Genomic DNA, 20,533 nt, shown 5'->3' on the forward strand with positions numbered 1-20,533 from the left:
GACATCCTGCTCACTCTGACAGAGCCATAGCCTGAGCAAATTAATAATTTCTATTCGTTTTAAACTGTTTAAAAAAATATATGGCTCATTTTTATGAATCTTGAACGCAATGTTTCAAAATTGAGCAATTTCTTTGTATCTGTTTACAATGTGTGTTTTTTTTTAATGTTTTCTCGAAATCAGAAATAATGCATTCTTTTTCCAGGCATTCATCCTGGATCCTAGTAGTCTGAAGAAGTGGGAAACCATGACATTCAGAGTTTTAAATCATTTAAATAAAAGTGGTTCATTTGCTGTGTGATTCAGTGAGTGGCGTGAGCAGGTTTTTTAAAAGGCATATGAAAAACAAACAAAAGGAAATACTTATACAAGTACTGATAACTGTTAGTCTCTTATATATAATGCACATCAGTAAGATTTGAAATGTATTATTCCTCTCAAAATAAATAAATAAATAAAACATATCTTTCTATAGCCAAACTGTCCCTGCCAGGATTTATATTCACAGAATACATTTTGGAGAGTCGAGCAGGGCATTGGTCAGTCCACAGGTGAGGGACTGCCACTGAGTGTGGCAGATTTATCATTAATGTAAATAACACCCCCCACCTTTTTCATTGGTGAAACTCATAAATATCCCTCTTGCAGTGAGCCAGGTGCATCTGATGCATCCTTGACTAACACAATCTTGATACTCTGCCATGTCTTGCAGATCGTTTCCGTCATGTGTTCCAGTCTCCCCTCCTTGGGTGGGCAGTGGAGGAAAGAAGCTCACAGTGGAATCTGACTACGTTATGCTAAGGGAAGGGAGACGGCGCCGTTGGCTCGACTACGGCTTCTCGTGTGCAAGCTGGACTCCGTAAGCTCTTCGGCGTGATCCTCTGACTTCTTGTCTGCAATGGTGGCCAAGAAGCGCAAGGTGACCGAGTCCCACTCTTCTGGAAGCAGCAACAGCAAGAAACCCAAGCAGATGATGCACGTGGCCGCAAGGCGCACCAAGCTGAAGATCACCTGGTGTTTCAGGACATCTACAGCTACAGTAAGGAACCAAAGAGGGGCAGTGGGTCAGGGTAGATAAACACAAAAAAAAAAGTTAAGATTAATTTTAAAAAGTGTCTGTACTGATATGAGAGAAGAAAATGTGGATCATCGGTAAACGCAATCGCTGTGTCTTTGTGCTCTGCAGGCTGACACTTTAATGCAACCTGCACTGACCTTCACATGGTCCACCACGGTTAAAGCTAAGAACTGGTCTACGGCCATTTCATGTTGCCATGTACAACCTCATGCGAGTGACAGTGGTTTCAACTGCATAAAACTGCCATCTGTCATTTTCATTTAATCAAGCTAATTTGGGAAACTAATAATCAAAACTTTCTAAGATCGAATCAGTGGTCTAAATAGAAAAAATGCGCACAAACTGCCCCAGAAAAATCAAAACTTACATGTTCATTTAACATGAATTATGTATAATAATTTGGAACGGAGTGTCAAATAAACCAAGGGCAATATTTGATAAAGAAAGTTCACCTGCATTTCCTGGTACACTGAGTAGAGTTCCTATGGAGATGAGAATGGGGTACGTCAGGACAACACCGACGTGAACCAGAATGTTGAACACTGTAAAACATACAATCGAATGATCAAAGTGGACATTTCAAGCGGATTTATTTATTTCCGCCACTTGAGGGAATACGAGTCGTTTGGGATTACATTATGCTTGTTTGGGATGATATTATGCTTGTTCCTCTGCTGAAAAAAATAGGTGACAAATTTGCGAAGTGTCGCTCTTGGGCACTGGACTGAAGCACACACTTCGAGCAACTCAATGGCACTACATTTTACACACTATACCTAAACGGTTAAGACTGAAATTGCGCACATCTGCATGTGTGCATTTTTTTATTTTAGTTTAGGACAATTTGAACAACTTCATGCCGACTCAATCATGAATGTAGACTAAAGCAAATGGTGTCATTGCACCCCCCTAATGCTAGAAGTATTTTTTTTGCATTTTCACCTAGCCATAATCCTGCCAGGCCACACAAGTAACCCCAGGGCAGTGAGGAGAGGGAGCCCCATTGCTCTACTTTGGTCAGATAGAGGATGAGGGGCACACAGGAGATAAAGATGAGGTTGAAGAAACCCATGGTGGAAAGGAAATGAGCAACTTCGCCAAAGTTGGCACTTCCCAGGAACATCTTGAATAGCACCTAGATGGTGAGAAGACAAACGATTTGGTTAACATCAGTTGCTTGGACCGATTACTTCATATATTCATGTGGTTTGTTGTCTCACTTTATAAAGAGCTGAAGTGGAGGCTGAGCCCACAGCCAGTGCCACACCCACAAAGGAATCACCATGGAAACCGTCCGCATATGCCATCATGACGATTCCTGTGATGGCCATGATGGCAGCAACAATCTAAACAATATGTCCGTTAATGAGACAGCAGTCCTCCTGCTATCTTCATCTCTTTATCCTTCAGAATTAATAAGATACATACCCGGACACCCATGAAGCGGTCCTTGAGGACAATCCAGGACAAGAGAAAAACGAAGGCTTTGTGGCAACAGTAAAGAGCGGAGACATCAGTGGCGGTCAGCTTCTTCAAGGCCAAGAGATACAAATAGTTGGTCAGCGTCCACAGAATGGAGAAAGGTGCTGTTCGCTTCACAAAAAGCTTCAGAGTCATCCCTTCGTCGCCAAACAGCTTACTGCACTCTCTGTCAAAAGACACAGTATCTCTTATGGCCTTGTCAAACTACACACACACACACACACACAAACTATGCTAGTGTTCACATTTTAAATGATCATTTCTACAACATTTTTGTTTTAGAAAATCACACTGTCCCATCACTGGTGAACTATTTTTAGAACAGGCCCGTAGGCTACTCATGTGGTCTTTGGGGGCCATGTTGCTGACCCCTCATGTAGTGTATTTTCATCCATCGATCGATCTCTTTTCGTCTTTTATTTTTGTCAAGGTCACTAAAGGGGCTGTAACCTTATCCAGCTGACTCAGGCCAATGGTGGACTATGTTCTGGAATGATACACAGTCAGCCACAGGTCCATTATGAATGTGTCACTGGATGAAAATCCATCAAACCCAACCAATGGTGTACAGACTTTTTTCCCCCAAAATTATTTCTTAAAATTATGTATTATTTGGGTCACTGATGGTGTCTTGGGACACTCTTGTTTGTGCAGGCAGCAATTAATTTCCTCCTCAATAACTGTGAATGTGAAGGGTTGTCTGTCTATATATATATATGCTCCTGTGATTGACTGGTGACCAATCCAGGATGCAGTGCGTCTTTCACCTAAAATCAGCTGCAACCAAGATAATCAGTATCGACAATGGATTGATGGAAAAACGCCTTACCTAAATTTTTGAATAGGTGTCTGCTTCTCCCTTGTGGTCACCACATGTCCAGAGTAATAAATTGGAAAGAAGAGCATATTCCAGTTGCTGCTGAACCAGGATATGAAGAAAGGACAGGAGAATGACTGGAAGGTCAGCTTGACCACCTGAGTGGTACCCACCCAGGAGGAGGAGATGCACAGCACCATGAGCAAGCCACCAAGCACCTTCAGCACTGTGCTAGTGCATGTCTGGTACGACTGGCTCTCCACACTTGCCTCACTACCAGGCGTCTCAGCCTGAGACTCCAAACCATCCTCTCCTAATGGAAAAACAAACAGGTTTTTTTTGTGTGTCAGAATGTCACACAAGCAACTTGCCACTCCTACGAGAAACTTGAAACCAAAAATACAAGGGACTCATGCTACGCTACATGAAAACATGTACCCATCAATACCGTATTGGCCCAAATATAAGACGGTGTTTTTTGCATTAAAATAAGACATAAGAAAAGTGGATGTCGTCTTATATTAGGGGCTAGACTTTATACCCATTCACGACGCTAAATGGCGCCACATATCATTGAAGCGAATGCTGAACTTGACTCCCCAGGCCAAAGCGAACCCATCACGAAGACTAAAAATAAAAATAGCGGAAGCACAAAGAAGAAAAATGAAAAACAGCAGTAGCCCTGCCCCAGCATTGTTTTCATACTCTTTCACATTGACATGGTCATGAATGCCTGCTGGTGTGTGATTTCGTTTCAAAATAAACAGAGTTGTTGAATTTCACAATTAGACGTTACAATCAGTTGAAATTAAATAAAAAGACTGTAGACAGGTACAGTGGCTTGTTTACATGGCTGACCGACAGACACATTTAGGGACATTCTTTTAACTTTAACAGCATGCAGTCATCAAATTACACCAGAGCAGGAAATCAAGGATGGCATGCGCTGCCCAAGCTCTCTCTGCTAGCTCAGCATGTGGCACGTGCCTGCAAGTATCTCCCTTTTAGCACAGCACAGCATCTCAGTGTTCATTATTGCATCGATGGACTTTTTCTTTTTAATCGATAAAAAGTCGAGCAGTAGGAGTACGGCACAGCCACCCTCGAGTTGAATGAAAATGGATTGCTGGTCAATAACTCTTTCTTTGACTGTGTTTATCAAGTCAACTAATAATGATGGTGTGGAACCTTTGTCATCAATAAATGCACAATGGAATATTTAATGACCCATCAGTGTCACCAAACCACATTTAGGGCCACTATGACTAAATTAGGGTTAGTTAAGTCACCAACAGTCAACTTGAGCAGCCATGCCTCTGCTTTTGATAGACACAAATAAATGTGTTTCTAAGCCCTGCATCACAAACATGTTTACTTGTGTGACAATATTGCCTTTTAAATTTATGACAGAGCAACTGAGGAGAGCTACAGTTTCAACCAAAAGTATTGTAACAGTGAGGCCTTTTTTTTGGGTTGAATGTGACCAGATTTTAACAGCTTTCAGCTTATGATTATTTCAACCCATCATTTTTCAAGTGTGCAAAAGTGTAAACTGTCATATTTCAAATAAAGTTCAATGTCCACGTTCAAATTCAAATTTTGGTTTTGCCATTGAAGTATACATTGATACTAATTTATTTTCCACATCTGTGTACTGCAAAGATTTTGAATATGAATGTTTATCATCAATTTAAAAGTGTGAATTTGGGAACATTCTCCCATTTCCTGAGCTTAATCCTCCTTAATCCTTCTTGAGTATTGTTATCTAACAAGCTATCTCACTGTTTTCACGGTAATGGCTCAGAACATGAATCAATGGTTTATCATCCAAATCAAAACATATTAATTTATTTAATTTAAGAGGCCACTCAGAGTGTGGGCACAGGCCGCCCCGCGCCGCCAATAGCCCATCACTGATATACAACATGCAAATTTACAGATTTTAGGGAATTTGTGAAAGGGATTTGCTCTCATTCCATTTCTGCCTGCCGTCATTCTGCAAGAGTACATCAGCTCCATTCTTGTCTGCTTTTTTCCATCCTCCAAGCAAAAAGTGTTTGTGTTTGACATTACAGAGAAATCCTAGAGCCTTTAGTGTTGGTTGCAGGCGCTTCAGTCGTAAGGTATAAAAGCCACTCCAGGCTGATCTGCAGCCAACACGCGGTGATATTAAAACTCTACTATTCCCCTGCCCCGGAGAAGCAGCTCACATGGCCAACATTCTGCTCTCCATGAGGCTGTGTTATTGCTCACAAATATTCCTGTTTCCGAAGTTCCAACAGTGGTGCATACAGTCTGGAAAAATACTATTTTAACATACGTCAACAAATGAGGAGTCCAGAGTCAGCCATATTTACGCTCGTGATGGCAAATAAGGTCATTCCAAACACTTGCCTGATTCTATCTCAGCAAGCAGCTCCTAAGTGCTGCATAGAACAGTAACATTCATTAATGGCTTATTTTTAATGGAGCTCATATTCATATTGCCAGTGTGATGCACTCTGCTACTCCAACCCAACTGGTGTGTGTTTTATCGTGACATTGATGGATAGACTCCCACCGGAGCTCATGGTCATGTCAGCAGCACTATGCAACCTTGATAAGTCGTCTTAAGGAGAAGTGGGATGCTGATGATGCTTACGGAAAGGGGGATTTAGGGTATCTTATTTCAATCTCTCAAACAAAGGTGAGCTCTACAGATTAGAAAATGGATTTAGAAGACGTTCAAAGCTTTTAGGGATGAGTTTGCTTGCTTATTTGTGAGTTGTGAGCAGAAATGCTCAATGGGGAGAAAGGACAAGTGAGCAGAACTTGCTGATGTGTTTGTTTTGTTGATTTTTTTGTTTTTTACATCCAGGCTGGGGCCATGCACACTGCCTATCTATCTGCATGCAGCACATCTCCCTCCGAAGATACAAGGTGCATATTTCTGCTTGATCAGCACAACTTCAGCTCATCAACCTATTGTACATTCTTCACATGACAACAACTTGATGTGCTTAAAACCACGTAACCAATGATTTTCTTCCCATAACCTACAGTTCACTAAGCCTACATGTAAAGACACAACCTTTTTACATGCATGTAGAGTTAACCTGGCTTTACCTTCAGAGATAGGACAGGTCAGGACCTGAGTGCTGTGGGAGCTGAGAGGAGCCACTCGGGCTGAGTGCTTCTTCATCCTCCACTTGGGGCCCCAAACAATGCCCTTCCCTGGAAAGTCTAGTAATGTGTGAACACGCTCAGCAGCTCTTCCACCTTGCTCCGTGCATCCTTACTCCTTCGCTTCTTCTTTTTCTTTTCCTTCTTCTCCTTCTTTTCACTCTTCACTTATTCCCCCACCCACCCCAATGACTCTGCCTGCCCGCTTCCCAAATCTGTCAACTCTTCCCCCCGGAGCTCTAGTCTGGCCCCGCTCCCTCTCTGCACACTTGCTCTTCTCTCTATCTGTCTGGATGGTAGTGACAAAGCGCACTGGTGGAACTACTGTTGCAATGACATGCCGTGATCCAGCGCTGTCACGGTCTCCAAGGGAGACAAAGCTTTAAGTGTGTGTGGCATGGCGCAATCACTACCCTCATCTCACTCCATTCTCGCCACCCCCATCTCGTTTGTGTCTGATCAACTCACTTCACCCCTCCCTCCTATTTTGCTCCACAAATCAGCAGCTTTGTTTGGATGGTAACCAAGCAGCCCAGGCTAATTATGCTGCGCTAACTCCTCTCTTCTAATGCTCCCAACCATCTTTCTACCTGAGCAGGCTTCTCTCTGCAGTCCCTCGTTGTCTTCTGCTACACATTTTTTGGCTTTCACATTTTATCAGCATGTTTGTACACATCATCAACATCATCTAACTGAGCTGTAGAAATGGCATCGATCATGTTACTGGGCTCAAGTTTTTGGCCACCATTCCATTTTTTTATGTTGGCATTGGCAATTCTATGAAAAATGGCACTCGATAGTAGCGGTAGACCTAGATCACCCTGGAGGAACCGTGGTGTTTAAGATTTTTTTTTAATGAATAGCTGAACTTTATTTTATTCATTTTACTTCCTCTCGTGATTGGCAGCAACATGTCCATTAAACGCACATACAGAGGTGGGCATTTTGTCACACAAATCCGTCAGTCCATCACTGTTTCCATAAGTAATTCAAGCCGACGCAAGTGGGCGCAGTCCGTCCCTCCAATCAGGGTCGAGAACATAATTTCTATATCACACACAGCCATGGCACGAGCCGAGACCCAGCTAAATAAAGGGGAAAAAATACACACACACACACACATACGCACACACACATTGCATTTGGCTGCATGTCAGGTGTATGGCACCTGCGTGTGAATTTGTACCCGTAGGTGCGTTCTCAATACTGCTTGGCTGTTGGCGACGACTAGGCAGCACTGAAATACAGATGGCAGCTCATTGACAGACTCACCAGACTGATGAGGCCCACTGCTGCATATCTACACATTCATAAATGCTACATTAATATGATATACCGTATGTTTATTTCCCATTGCCATACTATAATCAGCTATAGCAGGTAGTGCAAGTGCATACATTGCTTAATTTTTGAGTACCGGTAAAATAAGGCAAATTAAGTCACTGTTTTGAATGTTGCTAATATGAGCCATAATTCAAAACCAAGGTAATTTTAATTGCTTGAAGCCCTATCACAGATGCATTCATTACTCTGATGTACCGGTAATATTTTTATCGGATATACTGCTACGAGGGCACATTTATTGTATCTCGTATGAGCCCAACCATAAAGTAAGAATGTTCAGCTTAATGAACCTTGCAGCCATTTGAATGAATAAATGTGCCACCCAAATTCGGCCGATGCTATAGTGTTTGCGCTGGTGTAGGAGGAAGATAGGAGGATGGATCCCGTGAGAGGAGGGTCACTTAAAAATAGACCTGCTGATGAGTGGAGACAAAAGCTAGACAGAGAGGGACGGCAAAAAAAAGCATCCAGTCAGCAAAGCCCAGGATGCTAATCACTATCTGATTAAGAGTGAGGTCTCCAGCACAGGCACTGCCACTGTAGGTTTGAAAAATACCAGCAGTTGCTCTGTAAAATGTCTGTACTGTTTTGAAGCATGACAGTATGTATAGCTAACTTATTAAACCGCAGTAATTGCTTAATAGCGTAATTGCATGTACTTTGTCATTTAGTTAGTTTGGAAACCTAGCATGAATCACTAACTCTCCGTCCATTGTAACCGCCAGAACTACACTGATCGTGAGTACCAAGTAGATCAAAGCAGCAAATAATAAAGCATCTACCCTCTCAACCCCCATAGCAACAGCTGCATCCCCATCTACTGACGCACTGAAATCCTTTTTTATGAAGTCCTTTTGTCATTTAGATTTCCACACACTTCTCTGTCATATAAGGCCTTATTAGACCCTCTCTGTCGCTAAATATCACAATGAGGACCAGGAAGGTAGATGAAGGATGGAGAGAAGGTATCCTCTCGTCCTTTCCCTGCCAGAATTGTGCGCAATCACTTACTTTGCCTTCCAAGTACTATTGTTGAACTATGGAATATGACGACCTCCTAGTGGTGAATAAGAAAATAACAGACAGTGCATTTCAATACCATCCATCGATCCGTGTTCTATACAGCTTATTCTCATTAGAATCGCAGCTGAGCTGGAGCCTATCACAGCTGATTTGAATATAGACAGGCTACACTCACGACTAGTTAATCGCAGGGGAACATTTGCACTCACAACAGTCGACAGTTTAGAGTTTTCACTGACCTTAACATGCAAGTGTTTGGAACGTGGGAAGAAGCTGGAGGACGAGCAGTAAAAAAAATACTGTATACACAATCACAGAGGAAGGGCAATAATTTGAACCTTGAGGCTTCAAACTAGGTCATGACCAGAAATAAAAACTCACAGTGAATTTTAAAAATAATAAAAATCAATAAATCATTCTTTGGTGAAGAATGAGTATACATCAATATTTTAGTTTGAATTAAAGCTATATGTGATGAACTAAAAAACAGAACAATTTAGATTAGATTTTTTTTCATGAATCAAAAAGGTTAGTTGCTAAAGGGTTTACATTTTCACATTTTAGGCTTCTCCAAGTGCTGGCCCCAAACTCTTGTAAAGGAGGCCTAGTTTGGACACATATCTGAAAATACTGCAAATGCATACATTTTTTGTCTCACCAATAGTAAAGGATTATTGCTTTTTTGAGCATGCCTTGTGAACTTGGGCATGACAATTGAACTGTCTCAACGAGCAAGTGAGCAAATGTCTTCTTGCATCCATGCCACTTTCATCTCTATGCCTATGTACACTCTGCAACGAATAGAGTAAACATAAACTCATTTCATTCGAGGGTGTTGAAGGGCAGCTTATCGATGCTCGGCACTCATGTAGTCCACAAGGGCATTGTTTGGCAGCTCACAGTACTCAGGCCCCTGCTCGTAAAATGAGAAAGACCATTTCTAAACTTGACTCTGTCGTGCCATTATATCATCTAATTCGAGTATTTCATTACAGTGAAGTTGAAGCTGGCCGACTATCCAAAATCACCTGGCGAGAAATACATCAACATTTGGAACATCAACATACACAGGATCACGAGTACAGGTATGCACAGCTAAAGGTTCCTTGGTGAAACATTGCACCCATTGCCTGCAGGGTGTTTTCACAGATTCCCAAGAGACTGCGGAGGCTAACAGCACTTATTCAGGCAAGGCTTACATCCCGGTCTCGACATTAGACTTGTTATAAATAGCTCTGCAAGAGAAGGCATGGGAACGGCTTCCTTGAAAATAGCTGCAGGAAAAAATATATATTTCTGTGAACATTGTCTATAAATTTGGTTCCAAAAAGAAGATTGAATGATCCCCCCCCCCCCTTCTTTCTCCATGCCCCTCAACTGCACTTTCAAACACGATACAAGTAGTTTCTCATTCTAATTTTGTTAGAAGTCGATTAGGATGGCCTTGCTTTGAAAGCAGTGACGGGACAATCGCGTTGCTGAGCAGTACCTGTCATTTCTCCTGCGTTCGGCCTGTTCATCCAGCAGGGAGTGTGCCTTCGCTACTGTGTTGGCCCTCCTTTGTTAATTTAGCCCTGTAAAACTTGATACAAAGCAAATCACTTTAATGGCTTTCCTAGAGATGCTGAAGAGGCATTTACTGCATGCTATTGTCACGTGGAACAGCAGGTGCCAAACAATGACAGTGGGAATAAGCACCGAGTTTGGGATATTACCTACTTTCTTATTAAAAGCTGCAATGACTTTGCCTGAAAACACCATTACGGTATGATGTATTACAGCCAAGACCTTGTCACAAAATGTAGTACACAAGCCCCTCAGAGGCAATTTCGAGCTCTACGCAGATGGCAAGTGGCGATAACAACAAAGTGCCAACAGGAGCTTACTTAACATATCATTACACCCTAAGCGAGACGGGATAAGCCCCAGTGTTCCATTTATATGACGCTTTGTCTGATGGAACTGATCCTCATTGACACTGTGGTAAGCAATACTCATTTGCACTCCAAAAAGTCACTTTTCAGAAAATCCATTTTGTGCCCCTACAGTAGATGATTAATTAATGGTGACTGCTTCTCACTATAACCTTGACAGCATGTTTAATAACAATACAAATACTACACCCTGAGGAATACCTTCTGTTGACTAAAACGACAACTTGATGAATAGACGGAGAATGCACAGATGGCATATTTTATTGGAAAATTTGGAAATGTTTCCCAAATCAAATAAAGCCCTCAGCTTGCAGACGCGTGGTCTATTGTAGGCTTGGAACGGGTGTTATTATGATGCACATCTGCTCCTTAGGCCTGAAATTACAGCGCAGTCGACATCCCATCCTTCACCTTCCTCGGTTACACGATGCAACGCAAGACGGCGCCTATGTGAATAACACTGCTTGACTCCGCTGCACTTCATATGCAATATACCGCTAGTCCACCTTCAAAGTGACACAAGGGATGAAATATTTCATTTAGACTTGTAAAATGTGTGATTGAACAACAAATGGCGATTGCGTTGTTTGCACTTCCCGGTGGCTTTTCGGTCATTATGTATTTAACATGTGAGTACTTGCTCGATGATAGTACAGCATAAATACAGTACGTTGGAGAGTGCAACCGGCGGTGTCCAACGGTGTTGTGTTTTAGAATATTGATGAGGCATAGCACGATTTCTTGTGTTGGTTGCGTTTAATGGGCTCAATAACAAAGCCTGGCAAAAAGAGCAGAAAATAATGCTCTCCTAGTCAATTATATTGATACGGCGTACCCCCAGCCCCGTAGACATCAGGAGTAAAAGGTCACACTAACACAACACACCTGATGAAAAGAGCAGAAAACAATGTCCTCTTCGTCAATTATATTGATACAGCGCACCCCTAACACAAAATATATGGCTCAGCGATGTATTGAAGTACTTCAACTTGTAAATGAAAACAAACGTTTCTCCAGGTCTAAAAATGCTTACCTCTCGACGAATATTGAGAGGGAAAAGGGGCCAGTCAAAGGCGGCAGTTCAACTTAAAAGAGGGGTGCCACATTAACCCTTTCTGGAACAGCGGTCACTACAGTGGACAGCTCATCATGTTATATCATTATTGGTGCATAAATGGGTTAATTATGGAAGGTGGGGAACACATAAGCATTTTTTTCACCCTTTGATAATGGTGTATACAGTAAAAGAACAAGTCAGGTATTGATCATTGCACAAGTTTTTGTGTAATTATGGCGCAGTACAGGATGTATTTCCAAATATCTGCAAGTTTTGAAACATGTGCTTATGTTTCATACCAGTGTTTCCTGACTTTTTATTGAGCCCATTAAAGGCACATTAGGGAAGCGCGGACGCTCCACCACTAAACAAAAATATCATCCAAAAACGGGTATGTACGCTTAACTTATGGCATCGGGTTGCATGTCACTGACCTAGATCGTTGAACAAAAATGTACATGTATTATTTGTTGAAAGTACAGTAAATGTATCCATTTATCTAAAAATGATTTACTTATTATTTTCTGCAGCCCCCCTGATGATCTCTCACGACTCACTGCATTGTTTACACACGAACAGCATCTACGTGATTGGAATTGTTTGGGAGTTGTGTCTGTTTCCAATCTAAAGTTTAGGTTGCTGCTCATTAATAAGAGCGCTCCCTCTCGTGGGATCAACCTGGACAGCTCGATATGCCTCCAAATGAGAGTGCGTGATTGCATCCATGATTAGACGACTGCAACAGACAGGACACAGTTAATGAGCACGAGTCTCATTTCCTTTATCTTGCCTGCAATCTGAAAATCTATTGTGGGGTTGAGAAGCAACTTCAGGACCCTTAGCTTGAACATTTTCTTAATTGAATTTGCATCTTTGCATTTCCTCTGACGAACACACCTCCAAAATGTGGAACTTCCCAAAATTGGGAGGGCAGGACTTGTCGATGTTTAAATCATGTGTCGTTGAGGTTTTATGTAATAGCCAGAGCTAGATGTTTGGGAGCTTGCGTGCAAAGTCTCAATCCTTTGGTTCAAGTGGCGTGAAGCATTTCAGCTTCTGAAACACGCCTCCTCATCCGTAATAAAGGCAAAAGACAACCAGTGGTGCAAGGTAAAAAGCATTCTGCACTCCTTCAGAATGCTGTCATCTGCATACCTTGTGATATACAGTATTTGCACGAATCCCCACTGCCTGCTAAAATCTCACTAACAACTAAAATCAACCTTTTAAAGATCACTCCAAAAACAAAATGTATTTAACATTCACCCACATTCTCGGCTTTCTGTTTGTGTCAGCAAAAGTTCCCACCTTGCCACCGGTGTTCTCCCAATCAAAAATGTGGACAATCAGGGATTATGAAGCATTCCTATGCATCATCAGAGAGCCTCGCCTCTATTTGGACACTGAATCATTTTAAATAAAACATGCATGCCGAAGCAGCTATCAGTGGTGACATTGGTCATTTATCTGAGCTGCATATAGCAGGCACCGTAGTGTAGTGTCGAAGGTATTGTATAGTATAGTACAGTATGGTATGATATGGTATGTTACAGTATAGAAAACTGAATATAGTAATGTGTTTCCCTTTCTTTCTAATATACAGTACTGTATACAGTAACAGCATTGAAAGCATCATACTTGGCTGTTAGCCAATGAATAAATATGTATTCTTCCATTTCTTTCGGTAATTAATATATAGGAAGATGCCGTCAGTGACATTTTGTTCATTTTCTAATACAAATCATTATAGTACGGCATATCATGTCCGCAGTACAGAAAGGTGAATCTAACTATAGTGCTTGTCTCCCTTTCTAAAATGAGTACCGGTAATACAGTAGATTAAATGTTTGCTTTTTTCATACTGTACATCTATCTATCTATCTATCTATCTATCTATCTATCTATCTATCTATCTATCTATCTATCTATCTATCTATCTATCTATCTATCTAATACCCCATTATTTATAGAGGCATATGATTTCCTATTTCAGAAAGTTGAGTAAAATAATTATGATTAGGCTGTTTATAGTATAGTATAGTATAGTATAGTATAGTATAGTATAGTATAGTATAGTATAGTGTCGTATAAATACCACTAGTATAGTATAAAGTACAGCACATTACAGTAGGCTATAGTATGGAATAACGTCGCATTTAAACAATATACAGTAATATGATAAAGTATATACATCCATCCATTCGTCTTTTTATTCCCCAATATATCGTTGCATCTGTTAGTGCACTTAGTTTTGTGTGGTGGCACTTACTTCTGTGACTGGAGTAGCCCGGGTTGTAGCCGTAGTAGCCGGTGATCCTCAAGATGCGGTCCTCGATGTCGTGCACCCCGTTGTCAGTGACTTTGGGGCCGCCGTTCGCGAAGGGGCCGCGACCCGTGCCCCCGCTCGGCGTCGCTTTTCCCGGCAGGAGGGTGTTTTTGCCGTCAAGGGGCTCGAGCCCGATGCAAGGCTGCTTGCCGCTTTCCACGGCAGTGGTCATGGTCAGTTGGATGTGCAAGGTTGAAGGGACGAGTAGTCAGATGAAGCATCCGAGAGTCGCACTGAGTCCAAGATGCATCAACAATTAGCACATTCCTCCGGTGACGCTCTGCTACGCTCCTGCCCGCGCAGCGAATTTGTCCTAACGAGAGCGTGGCAGACACGCGCCGCAAGGGGGCGTGTCAGTACAGTCACATGTCTTGAATGTAACAGAATGGCTGAAGAAAAGTGGCTGCAATCAACAGTGATTGATTCGATGAATGCTGTACCTTCCATGTTTATTTTCCCATCATTCAAAAGCATCGCCATTTCTTAAAGATTCAACAAAAAACTGTGCTGTCTGCAAGGACGTAGCTGGAAATTCAATTCTGATCTGAGAAATGTGCCGCAGCGACTGAGGGAAAAAAATAGTAATTTAATAATTATTTGGAGGTTAAATGAGAAACACATATTTTATATTTTATTTTAATAATCCCCCGCGACCCTAGTGAGGATCAGGCGGTTAGGAAGATGAATGAATGAATGAATTTTAATAATCTTGAAAGCCGTTTTATTGGGTTTATGAGAAATTTGGTTGGGTGGCACGGTGCCCAACTGGTTAGCACAACCGTCTCACAGTGTTAGTTTGCATGATCTCCCCATGCCTGTGTGGGGTTATCTCCGGGTACTCCGGTTTAATCCCACATTTGAAAAACATGAATGGCAATGGAACACTCGAATGTGTCCATTGGTATGATTGTTAATTGTTGTTCTTCTGTGTGTTCCCTGCGATTGGCTTGCAACCAATTCAGGCTGGATAAGGATAGGATAGGTGTATTGGAAATTAGAGGGAGGAATGGATCCATTATCTGAACCACTTTATTCTCACAAGGGTCACAGACGTGCTGGAGCCTATCCCAGCTGTCTGCAGGCAATAGGCGGGGTACACCCTGTACTGGTTGCCAGCCCATCGCAGGACATACCTAGTGTTCCATTAACCTGCATGCATGTTTTACGAATGTGGGAGGAAACTGGAGTAGCTGAGAAAACATGCAAAAACTGGAGCGAGAATCAAACCCTACATCTCGAGACTGTGAGGCAGACGTGCTCACCATGGGGTCTGTTAACTTCACGCTTTTCTGTGTCATCTTAGCAATGTTTCTATTTCTTGTTCATGATTAAATATGAAGGTGTTGTATAAAAACAAATGTGCTGTTTATTTTTCTCACACGCTGGTTAACAGCTTTTCATAACTAGCGTTTTTATTTTAGCACTTGCTTTTTGGGGGGATGAAATAGCACTGAAATGTAACATTTTTACATGTGTGTTTTTTGTCATTATTTCCAAGCATCGGTAATTAAGTAAGGTTTAAAAAAATACAGGACAATCTTTTCTCCTCTCTTGGCCACGGGTCTTGGGGGCTGGCGCTTCATTCGACTGGATCCTCCTTGCTTGTCTTGAATGTAATAGATACTGCTCATAAAATTGGGTTCCAAATCCAATAACACAAGATGCAGTATTTGAGAGTGCCTTTCCAAGTAGTGCAGTCTTTGTGTGAAATCGATTCCCAGTGTGTCCTCTTTCTGCATTGTTGCACAGACAGATGCTGAGGTTTATGATGACCTTGGATGCCAGCAGTGCTTCCTCCCCTTTTCTTGCTTACTGAACCAATCTCCACCTTATGTTCTTTTGTTTCAATTTGTTTGGGCTTCAACGCACTTATCTCACATATTCAGTCCAGGAACAGCTTTGTGGCCACAACAATTGCTCAGAAAGTTTCCCCTCATCTTTTGAAAATGTATTACTGGACACTTTCTGAAAAGCTTTTTCAGTCCAAGTGAAGTTTTCCTCTGTTACGTCCTTTTATTGTGCTACTTTGAAATTCTCTGCTTATCATGAAAGCAATATATATGTATGTGTGTCAGTTCCTCACTTTAAGTCTTGGGTTATTGTTTTCTCTCAAATACAGTACTAACACATAAAAACGAAGTCAGCGCAGCTTTGGCCCACTTTAAGAGTGTAAGCGTAAGCCACGACTCTACACGTTCACAAATGCATATTTAACCCTTTCATGGGCAGCGGTCACTACACTATGGTGGGCAGTATATCGAGGTTACATGATATTCAGGGGTGTCAAACTCGTTTTTGTCGCGGGCCACATTGTAGTTACGTTATGAATTTTGGGAAACCATATACATGTTTAATCCCCTCCGCATATTACATACACAGCGCAAACTGATGAATAATTAGTTTTAAAATCAGAAGTCAAGAATAATGACTGTTATTGTGGATTATATATGACAATTTCAAATTTTGGTTCAGACTTTAGCAGGCATTATGGAACTTGACATTCTTGATTTGCTTTTGCAGACCACATAAAATGATGTGGCGGGCCAGATCTGGCCCCCGGGCCTTGACTTTGACACTCGTGGGTTACAGGCTGCATGAACTGGTTAAAATGCACTGAGACCAAGTCTCTTTGTAGAGTGAATGGAATCATTCTGTCCTTGAAGCAACATCTTAAGAGCTATTAATATACAGTATCTTAAAAAAAAGAAAGATTATCCATCGTCACACCCTCTTTAACATCACCTCTAATTGTCCTCAAGCAATAAGAGTGCTGGCTTCAATATCAGATAACACGATTAACATTCAGGGCATCCTCAGATACAAATCCTCCATCTCACCGACCCATCAGAGTTCAATAAAATCCGATCCTGCTTGTTAGATGCAAAACATTTCCCTTTACTCTATTATCATTCTTTTGACAAGAGATGTGTTTTGTTCCTGTGCAGCAGTGCCTATTCCCTGCAGCTTGTGCGCTTGGTGAGTGCAAGGACTGACATCTGATTCTTGATGCCGGCTAACATTTACATACAATATATGCTGAGCTATAATGTAGTTTTGGTGATGGCGCCTGCAACCATTTCTCTAATTGCGGTACAACTCCTGCTTGCGGTGTTTGCATTCAAGCACAATGCATCATGCTTTGTTTAATGGACGCTGAAGAAGAAGCAATATGTCCCATGTGACTTCATCCCACGTGGCCCTCCCAGGGCCTGCTAAGCCACCTACGAGATCAATGACTGACCCCGCCCCCCTCCCCACCCCCACCCCCTAGCCACCTGCACCATAAATATTACATGTGCACTAAAGGTAACAGCGAGTAAGAATGAGGTCTTTTTGTTTGTTTGTTTGTGTTTGTTTTTTTTAATTGCCAATTGAACATTATGAGTCCCATTGTTGCCTGGCCATGTTAGCTTGAAAGCTTGGCAAATATTTGATCTCTGGATTTCTGGTCTAATGCATGGCTTTGATGAACAAAAGAAAGGTGGAAGGAAGGACAACAGTGAATAATATCACATATCCAACAGATTTATGGTGTAAAATGTATGACATTGCCAAAAATACTTGCTCTGTCTAGTGTATTACGTGAGTGCGCGATATAAATTAGAATGCCTTCCTTTGAGGCATTCCAGCAGGATATGACCTTTCTTTGTTGTTGCCTTCTGCAAAGAAACAATGACCTGTTTATGAAATCCCTCCTCCTCCACCTCCTTTCTCCACCAAACAAAACTTGCGGGCGATTGAGTCAGCTCGCTCCCTTTTGCCAGCCTGCCTATGAATAAAATATACCATGTCCAAACGGCGGCGTTATAAATAGACGCCTCGATTATGCCAAGTCACACTTTGCCATGGCTGTTTGAGCATGCCGTTGGGAGGAACGCAGTCAAGCACTGTACAGTATGGATACGCGCTTCCGCTGCCAATTAGCATCGGTAACTGCCGGAAGAATGCCTTTGCACATCAACATTTTATAAGCTTATGGCATGTGTTCATGTTTCTCTGAAGGGCAACATGTTGCTATGTAGTGCCTTGCATCTAAAGCACGTCTAGACTATGTCATGTCACCAGCCAGGTGATACAGGAGGCATGTCACGTCCTGTAGCCGGGAAAAAAATGCTGAGTCAAACATTCAGTAGAAAGCATTAGCCTTTGATCTTTACCTATGGAATTAAACAGCAATCAATACACAAATTGGAATGGCTGTGAATACACAGCGCAGTAACTCTCTCCATCTCATCAGGGGAGGAGAGGAGAGGCAAGGTCGAACACTAGCATACTTCATGCTGAAGGATATACAGAAGTAACAAAGAAATTCAAGCTGTAATGGATAAAAACGCAATGAAATGCAAATACAATTGTAAAAATAAGGTAACTGTTGCAAAGTACAACAACCTATAAACAATACCTTGTTGTGAGCGCTCCCAAGACTTCTATTCAATGTATTTAACCACTGTGTCGTATTTTGATGTATTTCTCTGTTCCAAATGTGGACAAATGTGAGATGTTGAGTTTACCTGATCTTACCTGAGAAAGGTTGGAAGCGATCGCAAGAGATTTATGGTCTCCGGACATAACAAAGTTAATTCCCTCAGCGAGGGTTTTCCACACACTCCATCGTTGGGAAGTGCAGTCGGAATGATGGATTAGTTTGCCAGAGTGAGGCCTCCGAGGAGCAAAAGCTGGTCAACAGCAAGGGAGGGGACATTTAGCCTGACTGACCAGATGAGATTCAGAGTAATGTTCATCTCAATGCTCTCTTAGAGTCTGTCTAAAAAAAAAGGCTCAAAGATTTTGAATGTAGATATTCAAGAATTACTCTCGTAGGATGGAATCCTGTTTGATCTTTTGTGAATAAGACATTTAAATCATATAATCCCATGACAGGAACATGTTAAATCTTTCTGCGGAGTGTAGACACTTAAATGGTTAACTGAGATTGGATTTTGCTCTAAAGGGTGCAATGATTCTAAGTGAATGGGAGGGAAAAAAGTAAATCAATACCCTCCCTCAACGAGACTGGAAGTTCAATCGGCGTTCACCCTCGAAAATGAAAGTCCGTCTGACACGGAGCCTCATTGATGCATCATTTCAGGGCTCATGCAGGGAATCAGGGCTCCGGCCATCCTGTATGGAGTTTGCATCTTCTCATCTTGCTTGCATGGCTTATCTCCAGGGACTTCCAAAAACATGTTTCATAATTGAAGTGAATACTTTACATTGTTCTTGAATGTGAGTGCAAATATTGTTTTGACTCTTTGTCTATCGTGCCCTCCAATGGATCAGAAACCAGTCCAGGTGTAGTCCGCCACATGCTACATCACCCTAATGAGGATGAAGAGTGAAAATGGATGGCTGGAAAGAATATTCAAAGTCTGCATTGTCCTGCATATGAATTGCTCCATCAGAGGAATTAACTTAAGGAGCTGTCACTCATACCCACTTTTTGCAGATTAATGGGCACATTACACTAGAAGATAAATTCTCAGAGTCAAACGGTTGTCGTACATCACGGGGCGCATTGCGTTTTCAAGGTCACAATCAACTGAAGATTTGAATGAGATTTTCCAGCGACGTTTCAAGTCTTACATCTCATTAACCTCTGCAACCTTGAAGGTACGTTTGCTAACATTAGCTGCTAGCTTACTCACTGGCGTGTTCGTGCTACATACAGAGTGAAGACTTAGTCGTTGCTTTTGTATTTATACGAAATAATAAGAAAAATGTCTATGTGTGACTATTTTTTTCTGGTGAAACAGACACATCTGAGTTGTACAGCTGATTATTTGGAATTGAAGCACTGCAATATCCTTGGAAATGTCTCAGCCAGGATGCTCCAATACTGATTTATAATAATGGACTGTTTCATTAGCTTCAACTCCCCCCCCCCCCCCCCTCTCTCTCTCACTCTCTCTCTTTGTGAGTCGTTCTCCATGTGTCCTCTGCAACTGAGTGACGAGATTCGGCTGTCGTCTGCCTTTCACCTGCAGTCAGCTGGGAAAGACTGCAGATGCCGCCCATAACAGAATATGTCGAATGGAGATTTCTTTCCAAAAGGAAAATTTGTCAAGTCAGAGCTAAGTAATGCTGGACATCAACTAGCAAAGGTCCTGGTTATCACACAACTTCTGTTTCTTCCAAAGCTACTTGATGGAGACGAGTTAAAGTAAAGACTAAGGGCTCTCAGGTAGCAGAAAACAGAAACAGAAAAGGGTCCCCAAACTGTTTCCACAAAGTTGCAAGTATAAATTGGCCAAGATGTGAAATTGATTAATAGGCCCCAAAATTTTCATCTTCAACATTAAGGTGTGTATTT

The 20,533-nt window shown here is 41.8% G+C and overlaps 1 protein-coding gene and 1 long non-coding RNA gene across 5 annotated transcripts; one reads left to right on the forward strand and one right to left on the reverse strand.

The window, feature by feature from the left end:
- Nucleotides 1–725: 725 nt before the first annotated feature.
- Nucleotides 726–2,631, forward strand: LOC127615077 (uncharacterized). 2 transcript variants are annotated; one of them, XR_007966805.1, is made up of 3 exons: nucleotides 726–859; nucleotides 946–1,039; nucleotides 2,499–2,631. It is a non-coding gene; the product is annotated as an uncharacterized LOC127615077 (long non-coding RNA). The 2 variants fall into 2 exon arrangements; XR_007966804.1 differs by having other exon boundaries at nucleotides 728–859; nucleotides 949–1,039.
- slc35f4 (solute carrier family 35 member F4) lies at nucleotides 793–14,706 on the reverse strand. Of its 3 annotated transcripts, none has more exons than XM_052086613.1 (7): nucleotides 14,167–14,706; nucleotides 3,390–3,690; nucleotides 2,507–2,726; nucleotides 2,299–2,424; nucleotides 2,021–2,213; nucleotides 1,531–1,620; nucleotides 793–1,034 (listed from the first exon to the last, which is right to left on the reverse strand). In XM_052086613.1, the coding sequence occupies exons 1-7, from the start codon at nucleotides 14,393–14,395 to the stop codon at nucleotides 793–795; spliced, it is 1,401 nt and encodes a 466-aa protein (XP_051942573.1). In that variant the 5' UTR covers nucleotides 14,396–14,706. The 3 variants fall into 3 exon arrangements, with proteins under 3 accessions (XP_051942573.1, XP_051942574.1, XP_051942575.1); XM_052086614.1 differs by lacking the exon at nucleotides 14,167–14,706 and adding an exon at nucleotides 6,483–6,602; XM_052086615.1 differs by lacking the exon at nucleotides 14,167–14,706 and having other exon boundaries at nucleotides 3,390–3,479; nucleotides 3,551–3,637.
- Nucleotides 14,707–20,533: the final 5,827 nt, after the last annotated feature.

Source organism: Hippocampus zosterae, chromosome 14, assembly GCF_025434085.1.
Source record: "Hippocampus zosterae strain Florida chromosome 14, ASM2543408v3, whole genome shotgun sequence".
In the NCBI taxonomy this organism is placed as follows: Eukaryota; Metazoa; Chordata; class Actinopteri; order Syngnathiformes; family Syngnathidae; genus Hippocampus; species Hippocampus zosterae.